At 43.8% G+C, this 22,913-nt stretch overlaps 1 protein-coding gene across 2 annotated transcripts in view; it reads left to right on the forward strand.

Moving 5' to 3' along the window:
• The window catches only part of SRPK2 (SRSF protein kinase 2), a 307,162-nt gene that overhangs the window by 184,264 nt on the left and 99,985 nt on the right, over positions 1–22,913 (forward strand). For both annotated transcript variants that reach the window (XM_077835698.1, XM_077835707.1), the window contains 4 exons: positions 13,200–13,308; positions 13,990–14,077; positions 14,308–14,395; positions 21,503–21,609. In XM_077835698.1, coding sequence (XP_077691824.1) covers positions 13,200–13,308; positions 13,990–14,077; positions 14,308–14,395; positions 21,503–21,609 — 392 coding nt within the window. The remainder of the gene's footprint in view (positions 1–13,199; positions 13,309–13,989; positions 14,078–14,307; positions 14,396–21,502; positions 21,610–22,913) is intronic.

The following is a 22,913-nucleotide window of genomic DNA, read 5'->3' on the forward strand; positions in this document are numbered from 1 at the left end:
TTAGTGTGTTGGGACTGAATTGCAGGGGATACCACCTTTATAACACCTTATGTAGAACCTGACTGAGTGGACGGGTGTTGTGACATGGAGCCCTATAAAAATACATTTCTCTTTCGTTCTCCACTCAGTCTGTGTTTGGAGATTGAGGAGACTATGTCTCTGCACAGGGAACCCAGCATGGAGGAAGTAATTTTGCTGAGGAACCTCAAAGTCTGCTGCTGCTTCAAGTGATTGCTCGTGTGTTCCACAGTAGGTGTGCATGCTTGCCACATGCACCGGTGCTGGAAGTTTTTCCCCTAGCAGTACCCGTAGGTGGGGAGCACCCCCCGTGACCCCTGGAGTGGTATCTGCCTGGCACTGTATAAGGGGAGCTGCGTGCTCCCCCCCACCCTCAGTTCCTTCTTGCCGCCAAAGAAGGTGTGTCGGAACTACTCTGCTTCAGCTTTGCTGTAGCTCGTTCCCAGAACTGTTCATTCGTTCAGTGTTAGTACCTGTAGTTAGTTTAGTTTAGTTAGTCAGTGAGCCCGGGCCGGGGCATGCCCCGGGGTTTAAGTCGTCTGGCTCTTGTAGGCATTCTATGCCAAGAAGTGACCCGCATGCAGACTGTTTGCGCTGTTTGGGAGAAATCCACATAAGCGAAAGGTGCAAGATTTGCAAGTTGTTTACACCTTGGAGGGACATTAGGCTCCGGGCCATCCTGATGGAGTCGGCGCTGACCCCAACTCCATCACGCCACTCTGAACCAGTACCTGGCACCACAGCGTCAGTAGGCGGCGACCCTCCGGTGCCATTGACCAGTGGGCACCGCTCCCAGTCCACGGGGCACACCAAGAGGGCCAGAAAGACTCCCTCTTCACAGTGGCACCGAGGAAAGTCTGGGACAGAGGCTAGGCCCATGTTGGGCAGTCCTCGATCCCCACCGGGCCCCAGGAGTCCAATTCACATTGAGCAGAATAGCCCGGCCCCTTCAGAACAGGCCTCTCTGGATGTCTGGGTGCCGTCCACAACTGAAGCCCTCTAGGCGGCCCAGGATGTTATGTCCATGCTGGTGCCCGGAGCGCTACTGATGTCGGCCCCACGCTCCAGAGGCAAGCAGTCACTGGAATCTCCGCAGTTGCCTCCGGCCCGGTACCGGTCTCAGTCAAGGGAACGTTCCCGACGCCGGTCACTACCCAGCGACCATTTGGGGCAGAGTCCATGTGGATCACCCTCGATGCTGACCAGACTGTCTGGCTGGGTTCCGTCCATCTGGGACTTTCGACACCGCTCGTCCTCAAGGAGTGAATATCAACGGGACCACAGCAGGCGTCGCCAACAGTCCTCATCTCGGAGGGGGTACCGCAGTCGGTCACGGCATGGTTGTCGACGCCATTCCCGCTCGGACTCCTGCTCCAAGTCTCCGCCAAGACATCGCAGCCCTGGGCATCAATTGCTGTTGTCTCGCCGTCGCGGATCTGCCTGTCGAGGCCATTCGCGGAGCAGCTGTTACCATTGGTACCGGTCCTCCATGCTGAGATTGCGGTCCTGTGGCTGATGTAGATCCCAGCACTGCCGCTCCTCACGGTCCAGAGACAGCAATAGATCTTACACCAGCCCGGCCTCCATTCGTAGCTGTCCTTCAATGGGCCAGGCCAGCCAACCCGAACAGCTGGCCCCGCCGGTTCCACAGCAGGTGCAGTGGCACTGAGCGTTGTGGCCGGCCCAATGGTACCGGTGGGCACCTTGGCCTCCGGCACAGCCCCTGGTGGGAGCTCGCTCGGTGGCCGGAGCTTCGGAAGCACCATCGGCCTCCCTCTCCAGACCCCTGAGAAAGGAGTCGGCGGGACGTACGTCCTCGGCACCGACCAGATGGTAGACTCTCCGGTGCCGGACGATACCCAGAGTAGCGCACCTGCCTGCTCACCCCGCCCGGAGGAGGCGGTTGCTGCCCCACCCCCCTCTGCCCTGCAGGAGGACTTCAGGGCATATGAAGAACTCTTGAAAAGGGTGGCAGCAAGCCTCCACCTCCAGGCAGAGGAGATGGAGGAACCCTCAGACTCCCTGTTTAACGTGCTGTCCCGGTCGGCACTGGGTAGGGTGGCCTTGCCCCTCCATGAAGAGGTGGCTAAGATTTCAAATGCCCCATGTCAGACACCGGCCTCGTTGGCCCCCATCTCTAAGAAAGCGGAACGCAAATACTTTGTACCTACTAAGGGGCATGAGTACGTGTATACCCACCTGGCGCCCAACTCCCTGGTGGTCGAGTTGGTCAACCACAGGGAATGGCAGGGTCAGCCAGCCCCGACCCCAAAGAACAAAGACTCTCAGATACTGGACTCTTTCGGAAGGAAAATGTATTTGTCTTCGAGCTTCCTGTTACGAGTGGCAAACCATCAGGCTCTCCTGGGTCGGTATGAATTCAATCTGTGGGGCTCCCTGCCCAAGTTTGAGGACTCTCTCCAGGAGCACGATAGGAAGGAGTTCAAGGCAGTAATGGAGGAAGGGGCAGTGGCCGCTAGGGCATCCCTTCAGGCAGCCTCAGATGCTGTGGACACGACTGCATGATCCATGGCCTCCGCGGTGTCCATGAGCCGGGCGTCATGGCTCCTGCTTTCTGGGCTGTCCAGTGAGGCGCAGTCTTCCATGCAGGATCTCCTGTTTGATGGGACAGCTCTGTTTGCGGTGGAAATAGATACAGGGCTGCATGGCATGAAGGACTCCTGTACGACCCTACAGACTCTGGGCCTCTATGTCCCGGCTCCAGCAAAACCTAAGTTCAAGCCTCAGCAGACTCCTGCCCAGGCCGTCCTCTCGAAGTATGAGGCCACCCATAAGAGGCAGCGGGACTATAAGAGACTCCCTCAGAGGTAGACTTGGCCTGCCCCTCAACCTGGGTCCTCCAAGGGCAAGCAGGCAGGGAAAAGGCGCTTTTGACGGGATGCTCGGGGGCACCCTGCCAGTCCTCATCAGGGATCGACCCCCAATAAAGCTCCCCTTCTCCAACCGGTTGTGTGCTTTCCTCCTGGAATGGTCACGGCTAACCTTAGACCGATGGGTCCTCAACACCATCTCCTGGGGTTACACCCTCCAGCTTACTTCCTTCCCGCCCAACCACCCCTCTCCCCCGTCCCTCTGCTCGAGCAGGAGGTGGGGCGGCTCCTAGGACTAGGAGCAATAGAGGCGGTGCCCGAGGAGTTCATGGGCAAGGGGTATTACTCCCGTTATTTCCTTATCCCAAAGGCCAAAGGGGGGCTCAGGCCCATCCTGGACCTGTGAGGTCTGAACCAGTACATGGTAAAACTCAAGTTCTGCATGGTTTCCCTAGCCTCTATCATCCCTTCCCTGGATCCCAGGGATGGTACGCTGCCCTCGATCTACAGGACGCATACTTCCACATCCACATATTCGAGGGGCACAGGCGCTTCCTCTGTTTCGTGGTGGGATGGAATCACTACCAATTCACGGGCCTCCCATTTGGTCTGTCCACTGCCCCCAGGGTGTTTACAAAATGCATGTCGGTGGTAGCGGCCTACCTCAGACGGTGGTGGGTCCAGATATTTCCCTAACTGGACGATTGGCTTGTCAAGGGCACCTCCCAGTCGCAGGTGAGGGATCACATGGTGCTCCTCCTGTCCACGAGCACTGCCTTGGGCCTATTGGTAAACAACACCAAGTCCATGTTAGTCCCGGCCCAACGCATAGAGTTTATTGGGGCGCTCCTGGATGCAGCGCCAGCCAGGGCCTCTCTCCCGCCAGACAGATTCGAGACCCTGAAAGGTCTCATCGACTTGGTCACAAGATTCCAGGTGACAACAGCCAGGGTTTGCCTGTAGCTCTTGGGTCACATGTCAGCGTGCATGTATGTGGTCCATCACTCCAGACTCAGGATGAGGCCCCTCCAGCTCTGGTTGGCCTTGAAGTTTTCCCAGGCCACGGACAGGATGGACAAGGTCCTCACCATGCCAGACACTGTGATCACCTCCCTACGGTGGTGTTCCGCCCCAAACAACATGCTCCAAGAGGTCGTGTTCAGGGACAGGGCCCCGTCATTGGAGCTGGTGTCCGATGCGTCGGACCTGGGTTGGGGGGCCCATGTGGGGAACTTTCAGACCCCAGGCCTGTGGTCAGCTCAAGACCTGACCCTACATATAAACGTCAAGGAGCTCAAGGTGGTGCAGCTGGTGTGTATGGCCTTCCGCTCACACCTGGAGGGCAAGGTAGTCAGGGTCCTCACGGACAACACGGCCTCGATATTTTATATCAACAGGCAAGGCAGGGCCTGATCCTCTGCCACGAAGCCCTCAGGCTGTGGGACTTCTGTATAGCCCATGACATCCACCTGAAGGCCTTCCACCTACCGGGCACCTGGAATGAGAGGGTGGATTGCTTGGGCAGGGACTTTTCCTCGCAACATGACTGGTCCCTCCACCCCGAAGTGGCCCACCGGCTCTTCTGAAGGTGGGGGAACTCCCCAAGTGGACCTATTCACGACTCAGCAGAACCAGTGATGCCCCGGCTCTGCTCCGGAGGGGCGCTATCTCCGATGCCTTTATCCTGTCCTGGTCAGGCCAGCTTCTCTATGCCTATGCCTTTCCCCTGGTCCCTCTAATCAGCAGGGTCTTGGAGAAGATAAAGACGGACATGGCCCGGGTCCTCCTGATTGCCCCGGCGTGGCCTAGGCAGCATTGGTACGGGACCCTCACGGGCCTGGCGGTAGCTCTGCCGTGGCTGTGGCATTTGCCGCTCTGCCGGTACCTGCTCTCTCAGGACCAGGGCCGCCTCCTCCATCCCAACCTGGCGGCTCTTCACCTCACTGCGTGGCTGCTCATTGGGTAGGTGGAGAGGAAAGGATGTGCTTAGAACAGGTTCAGCACGTCCTCCTCGAAAGTAGAAGGCCCTTCACTCGCCGCGCTTATTTGGCAAAGTGGTCCTGATTTTCTAGGTGGGCGGCAGACCAAGGTGTCTCCCCTTTGGCCACCCTGATGCAGCTTATCCTTGATTACCTCCTCCACCTGAGGGCCCAGGGCATGGCGCCCTCATCAGTCAAGGTGCACCTGGCAGCCATATCGGCCTTCCATCCGCTGGTGCAAGGGCACATGGCATTTTCCCATGCTATGACTGGCCGGTTCCTTAAGGGTTTGGACCGTCTTTTTCTGTATTCTAGACCCCCGGTCCAGCAGTGGGACCTAAACCTGGTGTTGGCTCATCTCATGGGGGCCCCGTTTGAACCACTGGCCAGGTGCCCCTCGTCTCACCTCTCATGGAAGGTGGCCTTCCTGGTTGCAGTCACGTCGGCCAGGCGAGTCTTGGAGCTCGTGGCCCTGAGCTCCGAGCTGCCGTACATGGTCTTCTATAAGGACGAGGTCCAACTTTGCCCACACCCCACGTTCCTCCCAAAGGTGGTCTCCTCCTACCACATGGGTCAGGACATTTTTCTACCGGTCCTCTGCCCCAAGCCTCACGTGTCCAGTGAGGAGCGCCGTCTCCACACGCTCAATGTGCGGCAGGCTCTGGCTTTCTACCTCGAGCAGACCAGGCTGTTCAGAAAGTCCTCGTAACAGTTCATCGCCTCGGCTGAGCACACGAGGGGCCAGCTGATTTCCACTCAGCGGCTTTCCACTTAGTGTATCCGTTCCTGTTATGAGCTGGCGGGTGTCTCCCCGCTACCCATTGTGAGGGCACACTTGACTCGGCCACAGGCCTCATCGGCTGCCTTCGTGGCCCACGTCCCCATCCAAGACATTTGTAGGGCTACCACGTGGTCTTTGATTCACATGTTCACCTCGCACTATGCAATCGTCCCCCAAACCAGGGATGACGCCGGGTTCGGCAGGGCTGTCGTCCGTCCTGGGAACTTGTGAACTCCTACCCACCTCCAACAGATATAGCTTGGAATCACCTATTGTGGAATACACATGAGCAATCACTCGAAGAAGAAAAGACAGTTACCTTTTCCATAACTGGTGTTCTTTGAGATGTGTTGCTCATGCCTATTCCACATCCCACCCTGCTTCCCATCTGTCACAGTTGTCCAGCAAGAAGGAACTGAGGGTGGGGGGAGCGCGAAGCTACCTTATACCGCGCCAGGCAGGCGCCACTCCAGGGACTGCAGGGAGCGCTCCTCCCCTGCGGGTACTGCTAGCGGAAAAACGTCCGGCACTGGTGCACGTGGCAAGCACGCACACCTATTGTGGAATAGACATGAGCAACACATCTCAAAGAACACCAGTTCTGGAAAAGGTAACTGTCTGTTTTGCTTATATTGATTCCTAACTTGTTTGTAAGTAATTTTATTAGCGTGAGAGTATGTCTGGAGTGGCTCACAGCTGTGAGTGCCTGCCTTAAGGCAGACTGTCAGAAAACAAGCCAGACACCCCAAACTAGTGGTATATTTTATAATTAGATTTCATCACACCAGTAACAAATGTGAACTCCTGGATCACTATCCTGGATCAGTCTTACCATAGAGTCACAGAAATTCCCCATAGACTCTCTAGCCTGTCTTGCAATAATGGTCACTTAAAACAAAAATCACACCACATCAGGTTTCTCTCAATCCCAGGAGACCAGTCACTTACCCCAGATCAATTGGTACTCTGGATCTTACACCAAAGACAATGCTGGCAGCCAATTCTATAATAAACTAACTAAGGGTTTATTAGTTAAGAAAAAAGAATGAGAGTTATTGAGAGATTAAAGTAGGTAAAATATGTGTACAGGTGAGTCACCTTTTGTAACTCCAGATCGTGGCAGTGATGTAATAAATTGCCAGTTCCCCAAAAGTCTTTCAAGGTACCCAGATTGTCTTTGGGATCTCCAGTTTGCATCTGGCACACTTCCCTGTAAAAATCCAAACAGTTCAGAGATAAAGGATCTTTCTTGGAATCCATTCTTATATCTTCTTCTGTCAGAAGACAAGCTGACAGTGTCTCTACCCACATGGGCTTTTCCTTTGATGACAATGGGTGAGGAATGCACTTTGAATCTCTGACCTCAGGTCATCACCACAGTGGCCATTTGCTTTGGAATTAGCACATTTTCTGATAAAGTCCTTCATTAACATTCCCCAAGACTTCTTTGATGTCTGATGAGTTATGTGGTTATGGGGTATACATAATGTAAATGTTTGCTATTACATTATAACGGGAACAGAAAAGTGAAAACAATGCATGTAACATCCCATTAGTTTTATGAAGTTTAAACACCGAAAACACTAATCGCTTTGATCTATAATAATACACAAGTGAATTGACCTGAATAGTCTCTGACATGACCTGGTCTGCCAGCGTCACATATTCACCTTTTGCTACCTTTTCTGTTTCTGTTAACGTTCCCATACCTTATATTAAGGGGGAGGAATATAAAAATTGGAACTTACCATGTTCCATTAGTGTGTCTCTTCTTCTCTTAACTCCATCCTCAAAACCATCTGAGGCTCCTCAGTAAGTTTTAAGTGAAATATTACCATACTTTTCCAGTAAATCAACTTTGATCTGAAATCCCGAGGAGGGGCTGCTTTGAGGACTGAGGAGGTAATTCCACTTCCATAAACATTAAACATTTGAACCTCTGCTAGTTGTGCCAACAAAAGTGCGTAGTCAGTGCCTAATTGATTTTATTGTTAATGCACCTACTAAGAACTTTACTTGGGTCTCTAGCTCATTTCACATTGGCCAGCAAACATTTCTCAGGTGGTAATGATTTTTTCAGTCTCTAGGCTAGGATTGATTTGAACTAGCAACCTAAAGTGAAACAGTGCAGTTATCAATCTGACGAGCCTTATTGTACTCCTAGGCAATCAGTATAGAATTGGGGGTGATTATCTTCTCTGATTAAATAACACAAGAGGCAGAAAAACATTTCTAAAAGTATCTACTGATGGAAATTGAAGAAGTAGACAAAGAAAATATGAAAGTATCTAAAAGTGCCCACATAGTTCATAGAATGCCATGACTAGTGTACTTTTTCCTAATATATATGTATAGTTAAGTTAGGCCTCTTACATTTTTCAGTGAGGTCATGGTCATTAGTTGATGTAATATCATTAAAGGGGGGGAACTTCTTTTGTGTGCAAGAAATGGATTTAATTAGACCAGGCACTGTTCCCTGAAGACTTGATTCAAAGCCCAGTGAAATCAGTGGAAAGACTCCCCTTGACTTCAGTGGGTTTTAGATCAGGCCTGTTTTAAATGTCCACTTGTCTAGAAATGTAATTAAATCTCAAAATTCCAATTACCTGATTTGTGAAGGCATATATGAACCACGATGCTGCTGTTCTCCTGTTTCTGAAAAACCTTAAACATTTGGAGATTACTCTCAAGAGACTACAATCAGTTAGAATACTTTGTCTCTCTGATTTTCTAGTTTCTCCTCCAGAGATGTCTCCCATTCATTCAGTTTACAAAGGGGCTAATTCCCGACACAGCTGTGGAATTCATCAGCTACGATTACCAATACATTCAAGAGACATTGAGGAATAATGATCTCTCTGGTTTTCTCTCTCTCTCTTTCATATGCTTGCGTTCAGCGGTTTCATCAGAAACATCATTATTTTCTGTGGAGAACTGAAAGGCACAACAGAGCTTTTATTATGATCTGAGCAGTACTACTTATACACTGAATATTTACAAATCCTGGTGTTTTTTCCACCCAAAAGTACACAATTTCATTAAACCCCCACTGTGATGGAGTGCCCCACTCACCGCTATGCTGGCACCTCCTTCTGGCTGTTCTTGGGATTAGCTCAGGAGATTGACACCCCTTCCAGGGTCGCACATTGTCACTCCATCTTTCCCTCTGGTCTGTAGCCCCTCTCTCGCTCCAGGGATTGCAGTATCCTTTTTGTGACTCGGCCCTTTGGCCTGGTAACTCAGCATTACCCCCTTCCAGAGTATAGGCTTTCAGAGTCTCTGTCACTCCTGCAGTTACACAGGCAGTTCACTGTCCTGCTGGTGCCACTTTCCCAGTGGCAGAAAGGAGAATCCGGGCACACTTTCTATTCCAGGTTCCAGCCCAGGAACCCTACAACATGCAGCCAAGGTCTGTTCAGTTGCCTACCTTGCTGCTTGTACCCTTGTCTGCTTCCTATCCCCCAGGAAGTCAGCCTCTCTTCTACCTCCTCCCTGGGAGCAAATGTGGGCTACTTGTCTCTGTAGCCCCCAAACACACCCCCTTCTCCCAGGAAGTGACTGCAGACTACCTTCCTGCTCTCAGCTCCCTGGCTTTATGGAAACCCCATCTGTACCTGCACAGATGAGCTTCCCCTAATTAGGGCTTTCCTCTCAGACTTCAGCCTAATAGGTTATTGGCCATCTGACCTCCATTAACCCCTTTTGGGTGAGCGTGGGGTAAACACCCCTATCACGCCTCCTAATTCTGTATGAACGTTTATTTATAATTCTCTTACCTAGTGCTTTGTAAATAATCTTTTTTTGCGCTATGAAGCGTTGAAATACATCCCACTAATCACGGCAAAGGAGACACCAATATTCAAAATGCCTTTTTCCTAGTAGTGGTGTTACCTGGTGCTTCAGAACTGCAAATTAGCACCCCAGTGCTTCAAACATGAAAAGGAATAACTTTGCATATGTGGGTGATGTCACTGACTACTCTCATGAGTAAAGTTACCCTTGTGCAAGTCTGCAGGACTGGGGCCTAGGGCAACAGAAAAACGTGCTGTGGAAAATGCACACAGAGAAGCAGAGCATTTGGAATTCTATTACAGTAATAGTTTTGAGGGTGATGTAGTGGTAAAATAAATTTTGATATGAAACTGGCACTATTCTAATAATGTGATCCTTTACTAAAAGAGAACAGTCCTGAATTGAATGAGACTCTGGCAGTTTATCTGTCCATGAGAGACACCTATTGGTGCCTCAGAAGGGCCAAAATACTGTGTACCACATATCTTATTGTTATACCAATAAAATAAAAACCAGAAGGATCTTATTAAAGGGGAAAAGGCAAAATGCCACATTTATTGTGAATACAGAAAGAATCATAGTAAGCAGTTAGTTATAGCTATAACATTCCATTCAATTTCATATTTATTCGCACATTCATTCATATACACACACACACACATTCTGCAAGGTTGTTATCATAGTTACCAGCCTTAGAGTTGCTCATGCCAAGCCACTGGCCAGGTGGCCTGGACATGAGGAGGGAGCAGGGCCTTGTCAGATGCTCATCTGATGCTCCTGGAAGTTGGTTTGCAGAATCAGACCCCAAAGTTCTTACTTTCTAGAGTCCATTTTTATAGGATTTTCTTCCTATGCCAGTCTATGGGAATTGCTTCATCATGCTGTTGCTGAATCAATCAGCAGATAGCACATTCCTGATGGTTCCGTGCTGCCAGATGTTATCTTGTTCTTTGGTTCTCCCATCCTTGAGGCTGTTGGGTGGATTCCAGTCTGCCCTCCAGGGGTCCTCTGGTTATTTCCACTTGACGCCTTCTTCAGCCAACGAACACTGGATTCTTAGGCCGGCACCTCCCTGATCATTCAGCTATTATCCACACCAAGCATCCATCCACATACATCCTCTATCTCTATTTTAATCACAATTGTTAACAAAGTGAGATGAATACAACAAAAGGGCTGGGAGTCTCTGGGTGCTGTTTCTGTTGTTACAGAGTACTGCTTTGAGTCTCTCTCTGTGTGAGTAGTTGTTGTTACAAAGAATTGCTTTGAGAACAGACTCTGTCTTAGAATGTACTAACACAAATAGCAGCTTGCAAGTTTCACACAGAGAGGGAGAGAAACAGTACCAAAAACCAAGAGACCTCGTAATTAGTAATACCCTGGAATTTAAACTATGAGGAATCAAACTCATTTGTGATTTTAATACAGAAATACTTTAATATGATCCAACATTATTTAGGGAGAAGAATTATTTTGTCATATAATCACAGTAGGACCCATTTATACCACTTCAGTAGTGTAAAGAAACATTAAAATGGGCACCCATTTGTGTTCCTTGGTATTTCTGATGACTATTAGGGAAGGTGTAAGATATTTCAGACATTTTTCATTTTGTCCTGTTTAATTACAGAGATTTGCTGTGTAACTTAAAGATGCTAAAACTGAGTCTTAAATATTTTTAGCTTCTAAAACTTCAATGAGGAAAATTGTATCTTTTGCCAAGAGAACGATTGCACAGGGAATAATGTTTCATACTTTTCATATTTTTAATGCAACAGATGGAGTGTTCATAAGAAAATAAATGATTTAGTAAGTTGTGTGTTAGTGACGTATGTAATCTTGACTGTCAGGTCAACAGATTTAATTCTCAGAACTGCAAATCTTTTCAGGAATAGGAAGTGGTATTGCTCTTTCCTCCCTTTTCCCCTATCCTGCATATGTCTCTTGAGATCTATCTTTATTTTATCTAACTAGTAGTTTAAAGTTTAGAGTTTATGGAGAATTGGTATGAATTCAATCTATAGCAATCCAGTTCTGTAGTTATTAGGAAGCAAGTTAATATTTATCCAGATCTTCAGTTTCTAGCCTTCAAGCTATGCAGTTAGGTCTGTTAGTTAAATGGTCAAACTAGTTTTTTGGTTTTGTTTGTAAGATGATTTCTTCATCGGTATTTAGTCTTGCAGTGGATTCGTGTGTGTTGACCAAATGTTTATGATGAAATGAATAATATAGGTGACTGCTATAGACAAAACCTTTGAACTGTGCATAGACATGTGCAAGATCAGGGCTTCCCATCTTAAGAAGTCTAAGGTATCTGCTATCTTTGAATATGAAGTAGATAGCAAAGTTTCAGTATTTGCTTTGAGTAAATATGCTCTAGGTTTTCTCTTGAAGAAATCTGCTGTGATGCAGATTTGGAGTGCTACTGTAAAAATAAATAAATAAATCTGTTGTTGCTTGAGGGGTAAGAATCTAAGGTTTGGGAATGAGACACATCTTTTATCAGTTACCACAGTGCATTTTTAAAATCAAGACATTGTGTTCCCAGTTATGGGGTGTCATGGACAACAGGGTGAGCTCTACCTTGTATTACTCTTCAGTGCATCCCTCCTAGTGATAGGCCCTGGGCCTCCACCTCACTTAAGGGGGAGTCCCAAGACTCTGCCATTCTTAGACTGAGCCACTAGGCTTCAGGACCCTTCTTTCTCACTGTGGCTACTTTAGCAGGGCCAATTTGTATTGAGTCCCTGCAGGAATCTTCTATCTTGGGAGCTTTGTGATCAGAAAATATATCAGTGACACACTGCAGCCTTTTAAAAACAAAGTATTGTTGAATAGTCAACAGGAATGAACTAGTCAAAGTCTTGTATTAAAATAATGAGTAAGGCCTATACACATGAATATTACCTAAACTTTATTCTTTCCTTACAAGTTTTGGGTATGTTCCACTCAGCCTAGACACCCCTAGTCTTGGCCTGGGAGAGAGAGCCAGCCACTGCAACATTCTCTCAGATCTGGTCTACACTTACAATTTAGATTGACCTAGCTATGTTGCTGAATGCCATAGTTAAGCCGACCTAACCCCTGGTGTAGACACAACTAAGTCAGTGGAAGAATTACCACCATTCAGGGAAGTGGATTGCCTGAATTGATGGGAAAACCCTTTCTGTCGATGTAGGAAGCACCTGCACTGCCGTGCTATAGTGGCATAGCTAGGCTGCACCCATGCTGCTGTATCACTTGTAGTATAGAGGTAGCCCCAGTGCCCCTCTGTCAGATACTCCCCTCCAGGCAGTGCTGCCTGCTCACCCTCCTTCCTCTCTAGGCTGGAGTCTTTCATGGTTTAGTTCCCTTTGATCTTAGGCATGGGGCTGGGAAAAATAAAACTGCAAGTCTTGCAGGAGGGCATTTTCCAATAATGATGCCCCCATAGTTCTCTTGAGTACCCTTGGTAATCTCTTGGGAGGTTTTGTCTCCTACTTGTTTTCCCCTAACAGCTTCCTCTGATTTAACTCTGGGGAGTCAAATACAATAATATCAAGCTGGTAAACTGAGGCATATAATTTTCATAGAAGTACAGAAATCTCCACATTTTCCACAAGGGGGTGTGTAAAGAATGTGCTTAGAAGATGCAGAACATTTTTGAGGCAAAATATTTTGATTGTAGAAAAAACTTACTGCAATTTCCTGATTTATAGTTTAGGACAACTTTAAAAGGTGTTTGGTATTAAAGGAATAAACAGGTAATTAGAAGTATCTGCTTATTTTCTGAATGTACTTCTTTATTTTTTTTGAAAGGTGGCTATCATCCCGTGAAAATTGGAGATCTTTTCAATGGCCGGTATCATGTAATTAGGAAGCTAGGATGGGGACACTTCTCTACAGTTTGGCTATGCTGGGATATGCAGTAAGAGATCTACATATATATATATATATATATTTATTTGCCTTTAAACTTTCTCTTTTCCATTTCTAATCAAGTAAATGCTGATTTGTTATATGTGCAATAACTGCTGTTTTAGATACAGGCTGAAGCTATCCAGGTGTTTTGTTGTGTCTTTGTTGTTGTTTGGTAAACAACTGTATATAGAGATGTCCACAGTGTTTTTCTCCTTTTGGTTAAGGATGTATTTTATAAAACTTGTCAGAAGTTGAAATCTAAGTTTTATTTTCTTAACAAATTATCAGTGCTTATTGAATTCACATGTTTTCTTGAGCTGGAGAACAAGTTAATGTTTTTATTCCTCCTGTATCCTTAATAGTAAACCTAATTGTATTTTGATTAAATGGTAAAATAGAATTGAAATTCTTCTTTTAAAGTCATTATCATTTAAAATATTAATAATTCTGTGATTTCAATATTGTAGAAACAATGCATAAAATACAGTTCCAAAGGTATTGTTATTCTCTGTCATAATGCACTAAATTACGTCAAATATTTTAATTACTGTATTATTGAGCATTTAGGAGTTTCCCCTTAATTTTAAGATAAAATTACCAAAACTTTCCAGATATAATCCTCTGAAGTATGCTTCATAACATCTTTTAGCTCTGGTCATTTGTTGAATAAGTTTTTGTTATTTTCAAGGGGGAAGAGGTTTGTTGCAATGAAAGTTGTAAAAAGTGCCCAGCATTATACAGAGACAGCCTTGGATGAAATTAAGTTGCTCAGATGTGTGAGTATTATACTGAGTGCTCAGTACTGATAATGGTAAATTATGTATAGCTACAATGGAAGTAAATGCTTTCGAACATCATTATTTTCCCTAAATCTGTTTTCTAAATATATGACATTACTTCATTGTCATTATTTGTAAGGCTCTATAATCTTGCTTAAATTTTTAGAAAAAATGTATTACCCTTATAAGAAGATGAGTTATTTCCAGTATCTTCTTTCTTTGCTTAGGTTCGTGAAAGTGATCCTAACGATCCAAACAAAGACATGGTTGTACAGTTAATTGATGACTTCAAAATTTCAGGGATGAATGGAATACGTATCCTTTTTTGGCTATTCTTCTTATATTAAGATTAAAATGAAGAGGACAAATGAGTATTTAGTTTTCATACATTAATGTCTTAGTGTATGCAGGGTGGAGTAATTTTTCAAAATAATCTGCTTTCTTTAATTTTTTTTAAAAGTAAAATTTAAGACCATCTCAGAGACATTTAGTCATGCACTGTATTACAGTGTGTAATTCGCTTTCCCTAATGAAAATAGCTTAATAGTTCTAAATATAATGAAGAATAAAAGATAAACATTTTAAATTTGTTCCTTGATGAACAGGCTTGCCCACTAAAACATCAGAAGACAGGGTATTTTTAAAAAATTGAAATTTTATTTACAGTGACCAATGTTCATGGTTTGTCTAACCTTTCCAAATAACGTAGTTAAGAAACATGTTGTGCATTAGTTAGTGTACTGTGCTTCATTATTATTATTATTATTATTTTATTATTATAATAAATCCTGCAGTACATTCAATTAGTGTAGGCTGAAAAAGATTTTTTTCTAAAAACAAACAAGCAATTTATGTTGAAACATTATTAGATTAGATTCCAATGTGTGTTACTGTTGTAATATATATAGAGAAACTTAAAAATGAAGGGGTAATCACTCACTTTAGATAAGGAAGAATCATCAACTAATCAGTTATTTTGTTCCTATCCTTTAAATTGTTTATTAATATAAAATGTAGATATGTTATTAGCTGCAGTGTTCTTTAATTCCTGTAACTGGCTAGAGGAGAGATTCTGAGTGACAAATAAAAAACACTGGGTACCTGAATCTTTATGATGCTTTCTAGAATTACAGTCTGTAACGATTCTGATGAAAAGCCATATAGTAAAATATAGTAAGGATAGGAAATAATAAACGTGGAAGACTGGATAGATTAGAGGATTGGTAATAGGGTCTGGAGCCTTTTACCTCTAAATCTTTGGTTGAAATCCAGCCCAGAGCATAGTGAGGTTATGTTCCTCCTGTCTGATGGAGGCCAGTGGGGAGATCCCGAGTTGGCTCCTGAAGAAGGTGGTATGCCTCTCCTACTGAGAGGTATAAGTACACGAAGTTTCTCTTGTTGCTTATGTGATCCTTTTAGTGAGTTACTGATTAGATGTTAACCTCTTTTTTTTTTCTTTCTTTTTTTTTTTGTTTGAGAAATGTTATTGAGAAAATATCTGCCAGCACACTTGGACTTGATAGATTTTTTTGACATATTTCAATGAGACACTAAAATGAAACAATCCTCATTAATATGCTTGGTGATTCCCTGCTGCTGCTGAACTATCTTTGCTGATCATGTTTGTTCTTCTTCAAGTAGTGTCTGTATGGGTGCTCCACTGTGCCTGGGATTGGCGACCTTTGGTAGCAGTGCCTGTTGGGCTGCATATGCGCTTCTCACTGTCTCACGCTGTGAGCAGTGTCTATATCAGCGTTTCCCAAATTGTGTTCCGCATGATGTGAACAGGTGTTCCATGAAAGAATCATGATTTAAAAAAAGGGTCTTTAAATTTTTTTTAATTTTAAATTTGGCAAATTTGAAGCGTAGTTTACAACTCTTTTTGAATGACTATAATTTAACATAAAACTCTTTTTCCGGTTATTGATATATCTCGTATTGACTATAATGGCTTAAAGAGAACGCGGCATGCAAGCATGTTGATGTCTACCCCTTTCGGGCACGTTTCAGTTAGTGATGTCGTACCCCTTCTGCTCGAGGCTGCGCAAACTGCAGCGGTATGCACACACCATTCTCTTTACGCCATGTTGAATATAACATATTCACTCAACACTTTCAAACCGGTGGGTCTTTACCGTATGTGCGGTAAGCACAACTAAACTAGTTTCACTCAAAACAATATAAATATGTGTAACTAACAAAATTTGACAAAAATCAGTATTTCTAAATGTTGTTACTAAACCTAATCACCATGAATTTGTGGCTAAAAGAAGGAACTTTGAAACGAAAAGCAAGTTCTTCTGGTACTCCAACTGTGGCCGAAATAAACGAGCAAAATATTGTGACACTTCAAAGTGAGGATGAACAATTGCAGTCTTTTGTTGTTGAAAAATCTGTTAGTACTGGTGAGTTATCCAAGGCGAAAGAATTTCCACCAAAGTATATCAAAAACAAGAATAAGCAGGTGTTAAAAGACCGAAATGAAAGTGTGATGAACGTTATTTGTCTTTCGGTTTTACGTGTGTTGGAAATAAAGGTGTTCCTGATGCGCAGTGTGTCGTGTACAACAAAATACTAGCAAACAGTTCATTGGCTCCTGCTAAACTTCGTAGGCATTTGGAAACCAAGCATGCTGAATACAAAGACAAAGATATAAGTTTTTCAAGAGGCAGTGTGACTCACTTGGAAATTGTAAACTTTCGATGATTAAAATTGCTAAAACAGACAACAAAAGTGCAACAGTGGCATCTTATTGAGTAAATTACCGTATAACGCTTGCCTGAGAAGCTCACAGTATTGGAGAAACGCTTATCAAGCCTTGTGCGAAAGATATTGTAACGTGCATGTTGAACGAGCAGTCTGGTAAAAAAAAAAAATTGATGCTGTACAGTTGTCAAATAATACTGTTGCATGCCGTATTAAAGATCTTGCTGATGACATAGAAAAAGAGCTAGTTTGCGGACTGAACATTTGCCATGAGTATTCATTGCAGCTAGATGAGTCCACTGATGTTTCAGGACTTGCTGTGCTACTAGTATTTGTCCGATATACATTTAATAATATTATTGAAGAGGACCTGTTCTTATGTGAATCTCTGCAAATCAACATGACTGGAGAAGAAATATTCAACTGCATCAACAATTTTATCAGAAAGCATGAAATTAGTTAGGGAAAATGTATTGATGTATGTACTGACGGTGCTCGGGCAATGATCGGGAAGATGAAGGGAGCTGTAATGTGAATCATAAGTGTGGCACCAGAAAGCATTAAGAACCATTGTGTTCTACACAGACAAGCACTTGCAGTTAAAAAAAATACCAGCATATCTGAAAATTGTGCTCAATGAATCAGTACAAATTATCAATTTTGTCAAATCTCGACCACTTCAATCCAGGTTATTTAAAATTTTGTGCGAGGAAATGGGTAGTCAGCACAAAACACTTCTTTTACATATGGAAGTGAGGTGGCTATCCAGAGGAAAAGTGCTTGTGAGGCTTTTTGAGCTTTGTAGTGAACTACTGGTATTCTTCACTTCAGATAATTCAGGATGAAAATTTAATGACTGTCTGACAAATTCCTTATGGCTAATGAGACTGCATATTTTTGCAAAATTAAATTAAATTAATCTGTCGCTGCAAGGAAAGAATGTGACCATTTTTACTACAATGGATAAAATTTCGGCGTTAAAAAAGAAACTGGAATTCTGGGCATCTTCTGTAGAACAGAATAACTTCAACTGCTTTCCTACACTACATGAATTTCTGACTGAAGTACATTCTACAGTCCATGAAGAAGTTTCCAGCACCATTTTGCAGCACTTACGTGACTTGCAGGCCTCTTTATTAGAATATTTTCCTACAACTACTGATGATAATGCTTGGTTCGAAATCTGTTTGTAATTACAGCCAAACCAGTCAGCTTTACTGTGCATGATTATGAAAGCCTAATTGACTTAATTTCTGATTCTGATTTGAAAGAAAAGTTTAAGGATCTTCCACTGAATAATTTTTGGAGCAGCCTAATAGAAGAGTACCCTAATGTGGCTAAACGTGCAGGTCGAGTGCTCCTTCCTTTTGCCACAACTTATTTGTGTGAGACCAGATTTTCGTATTATACTGCAACAAAAAACAAATATAGGAATAGACTTGATGCTGCGCCTGACATGAGGATTCAACTTTCCAGCATTATTCGTAATAGTAAGCGAATTTGTGATAGAAAAATGCAGAAACACCAATCCCATTAAATCCAAATTTGTATTTCTGTTTATAAAAATAGATCTTCCTAGTAAAAATCTAATTTGTTTGGTGTTTGTGTAGATATAAAAGATATATTTTTTTAAGTAGAACACTGTTTTTAATTTTGACTCTTGCACTTGATTTTTGTACTACTTTATACGCGCTTTCCAGTTAGAAATTGTTAGTTCAAGTAATTTTAAATTTGTATTTTTGCTTTGTTTTATAAAATAAAATATATTTGAGCATAAATAACGCAATTTTATATTTGAAAACAAAACAACTACAAAATAATATTATAAGTGTTCCGTAATAGGCTAAAAAGTGTTCCGCGGCCAAAAAAGTTTGGGAAATGCTGTTCTATATAGTGCTGTGCGCTCCAACCACCCTCAGTCCTTTCTCAACCTCTTTTGGTCTGGGACGGAATCCTGAGCAGAGCCCGCCATACATCTGTAGCCTTTAGTAATAGTAGTGTTTCTGTTATAATTTTCTAGATGTTAGAAATTTCCTTTATTTTTCTCTCTCCCCTGGAAAAAAAAATATTTTTTCCATTTCTCTTCCCTCCCTGTTATTCTTTACCTGAGCATAGGTTTCCTTTTTTCCTGCACCCTTCCCAATTGGGAAGTCCTCCCTTTCTCGGGGTTATACCCAGATCCCCTGGGTTCAAGAGGTGTCTCTCCCGCCACAAGGCCATCATCGTGAGCGATGGGCACTCACAGTGTGTACGCTGTCTCAGTGCGGAGCTCGTCATACAAAAGTGTATCCACTGCCTCAAATGTAAGGCTCAGTCCAGAAAAACTGAAGCTAAAACTTTTACTAATGGAGAGCTCTCTGTGACCAGTCTCAGACCCTGGCCCTGATACCTCTCCTATGTGTCAGCCACCATTGGCACAGTCATTGGCCAACCTCATTCGCTATGTACCATCAAGAGAAAAAAGAAAAGGAGTACTTGTGGCACCTTAGAGACTCACCAATTTATTTGAGCATAAGCTGTCGTGAGCTACAGCTCACTTCATCGGATGCATACTGTGGAAACTGCAGAAGACATTATATACACAGAGACCATGAAACAATACCTCCTCCCACCCCACTCTCCTGCTGGTAATAGCTTATCTATAGAGTGCACTTTCCCAAATCATCCGCGGAATAGAAACAGAGACAAATATGCTTTCCATCTTCATCAGTGTCTAGACCGCCTAATGCTGAACCAGAAGCGCTAGAGGAACAGGAGGAAGAAATGGAAGAAGAGATTCTCCCACTTCTCATCTTTCCCTGATGAAGTCATAATGCCACCACCTCCAACATCGGTGGATGATTTTAACCCGTTCCAAGAACTGTTCCGCAGGATTGCAGATTCTCTCCAGATCCCTCTGGAGGAAGTCAGAGAGCAACAGCACAAGTGGCTCGATACTTTACAGGCCTTTACATCAGCAAAGATAGCACTCTCAATCAGTGAGGCCTTGTTGGACCCCAACAAGGTAATCTGGTAGACCCCAGAGTCAATACCATCCACCTACAAATGAGCAGACAAGAAATACTATGTCCTTGGTATGGCTGGGGAATTTCTTTTTTTTCCATCCTACTCTGAATTCCCTGGATTGTTAATGCAATACAAGAGAAGGGGCAAAAACACCACTTTAGGATAGCCCCCTACGACAGGGACTGAAAGAGGCAAGACATCTTTGGTCGTAAAGCATACTCTTCTGCTGCACTCCAGTTCCATATTGCTAAATATGAGGCACTTGTGGCCAAATATAATCACATAAACTATTCCAAATTCCAGGAATTCTGTCAACACCTACCAGATGAGAAGAAGGAACAGTTCCAGGCACTGGTGACGGAAGGACAACTTCTGGCCCATACGGCGCTACAAGCCTCTCTGGACTCTGCAGACACAGCTGCACACTCTCTTGCAATGACAGTGGTGACGAGACAAACATCACGGCTTCACCTTTCCAGGTTCCCCAGAGAGGTGCAGACAGCTGTCGCAGATCTACCCTTTGAAGGTCTTCCTCCCAACTCACAGATTTTAAATGTGGTGTAGCTGCAATTACTAGAAGAAGGGTGCACAACTAGTTGAAAAACCATATTCCAAGCATAGTTATTGATGGTTTGCGGTCAACTTGGGAGGACATATCTAGGGAGGTCCTGGATCCAGTACCATTCAAATATAATAACTTGGATGATGTAGTGGAGAGTTCACTTATAAAATTGCAAATGACGCCAAGCTGGGAGGACAAGAATAGAATTCAAAATGACCTTGATAAATTGGAGAATTGTCTGAAATCAATTAGATGAAATTCAATAATGACAAGAGCGAAAACTACACATAGGAAGGAAAATCAAATGCACAACTAGAAAATGGAGAATAACTGGCTAGATGGTAGTACTGCAGACTAGTGTCTGTGGGCTTCACAAACTGAATATGAGCCAGCAATGTGACACTGTTGCAAAAGACTGATATGATTCTGGGTTATATTAACAAGAATGTCATACGTAAGACATAGGAGGTAATTGTTCCACTCTACTGTGCACTGGTGAGGCCTCATCTGGAGAATTGTGTCCAGTTTTGAGGACCACACTTTAAGAAAGATGTGGACAAACTGGAGAGAGTCCAGAGTGGAGCAATAAAAATAATAAAAGGTTTAGAAAACTTAATCTATGATTAAATGTTTTAAAAAATGGTCATGTTTGGTCTTAAGAAAAGAAGTCTGAGAAGGACCCTGATAAGTCTTCAAATATGTTAAGGGCTGTTACAAAGAGGATGGTGATCAGTTGTTCCCCATGCCCATGAGGATAGGACAAGAAGTAATGGACTTAAACTGCAGCAGGGAAGATTTAGGTTAGGTATTAGGAAAACTTTCTTTCTATAAGGATAGTTAAGTACTGGAATAGTTACCAAGGGAGGTTGTGGAATCCCTGTCACTGGTGTTTTTTAAGAACAAGTTAGACCAACACCTGTCAGAGATGATCTAAGTATACATAACCCTTCCTCAGTTTGGGTTGATAGACTAGATGATCTTTCAAGGTCACTGCCAGCCCTGCATTTCTATGATGTTATGATTTTCATTCTGTTCATGAGGACTATTTTTTTAGAGGAACGTTGGGCTCTTTAGCTCAAGTGCAAAAAAGTATTATGGTTGAGCTAAATAAGAAGTTACTTTGAAAATTATCCTTATTTAAATCCCAGATGTCTGTATGGTCTTTGAAGTTCTTGGACATCATCTCTTAAAATGGATAATCAAATCCAACTATCAAGGCCTTCCTATCCGTTGCGTAAAAAGTATAATTCGACAGGTAAGATTTGCTAATGTTTTAATTTTTTTCCACAGTGTTGCTTTACTTTGATGTTCATGTGTTGATATTTCAACTGCAGATCATGCCAGGAAATACACAATAGGTATTAATTGCATAGGTATTCCCACAGGTAGCTGTTGAGAGTATCCTTTCCTATAACATGCATTTGTGCACATTGCTTGCTTTGTGTGTGTTGATATTCCATTAGATACTGAGCTCTTTCACAAAACATATGCTTAAATTTTTAAGTCAATCTGTTTCTTACAAATTTAAGAGTATTTGAAAATAAGGAAATCCGTTTTCTTGATTAATAAATGGACCACAATTTCATCTTTCATACTGAGCCACCTTCAGAATATACAACACAAGATCATAATATAAACATAATATTTAAAAAATTAATACCAATTGCATCTCTGCCTGAAAACCAGATCCTCAGGAGATATACATTAAAAAACCGAGGATAGGATTTTCAGAAGTATCCAAATGATTTAGGAACACACATCTAAAGATGATTAGGTACTTTTGAAATTTCCACTTTTAGAGTTCTCTCTCATATGTACATTCCTACATTGCACCATACAAACCAAATTGCTGGGGAGATGAACTTACAGAAATAAAGTGCCAGAGAGGGAAAAGATCAGACATAGTATCTTACTGTTAGGGCCCTACCAAATTTATGATTCATTTTGGTAAATTTCATGGTCATAGGATTTAAAAAATAATAAATTTCATGGTTTCAGCTATTTAAATCTGAAATTTCATGGTGGTGTAATTGTAGGGGTCCTGACACAAAAAGGAGTTGTGGGTGGTCACAAGATTGTTGTAGGGGGAGTTGTGGTACTGCTACCCTTACTTCAGAGCTGGACAGCTGGAGATCAGTGGCTCCTGGCCGGGATCCCAGCTCTGAAGGCAGAGCTGCTGCCAACAGCAGCACAGAAGTAAGGATGCCACCCTTACTTCTGCCCTGCTGCTGCTTGCAGAGCTGGGCCCTCAGTCAGCAGCCACCACTCTCCAGCCGCCCAGCTCTGAAGGCAGCAGAGCAGAGAAAGGATGGCATGGCATGGTATGGTATTGCCACCCTTACTTCTGCACTGCTGCTGGCAGGGTGCTGCCTTCAGATCTGGGTGCCTGGCCAACAGCTGCCGCTCTCCAGCCGCCCAGCTCTGAAGGCAGCGTAGAAGTAAGGGTGGCAATACTGCAACCTCCCTAAAACAACCTTGCGACCCCCCTGTAACTCCCTTTTGGGACAGGACCCTCAATTCAAGAAATGCTGGTCTCCCCCCTGAAATCTTTATAGTATA

The sequence above is a fragment of the Eretmochelys imbricata genome, chromosome 1 (assembly GCF_965152235.1).
Source record: "Eretmochelys imbricata isolate rEreImb1 chromosome 1, rEreImb1.hap1, whole genome shotgun sequence".
NCBI lineage: Eukaryota > Metazoa > Chordata > Testudines > Cheloniidae > Eretmochelys > Eretmochelys imbricata.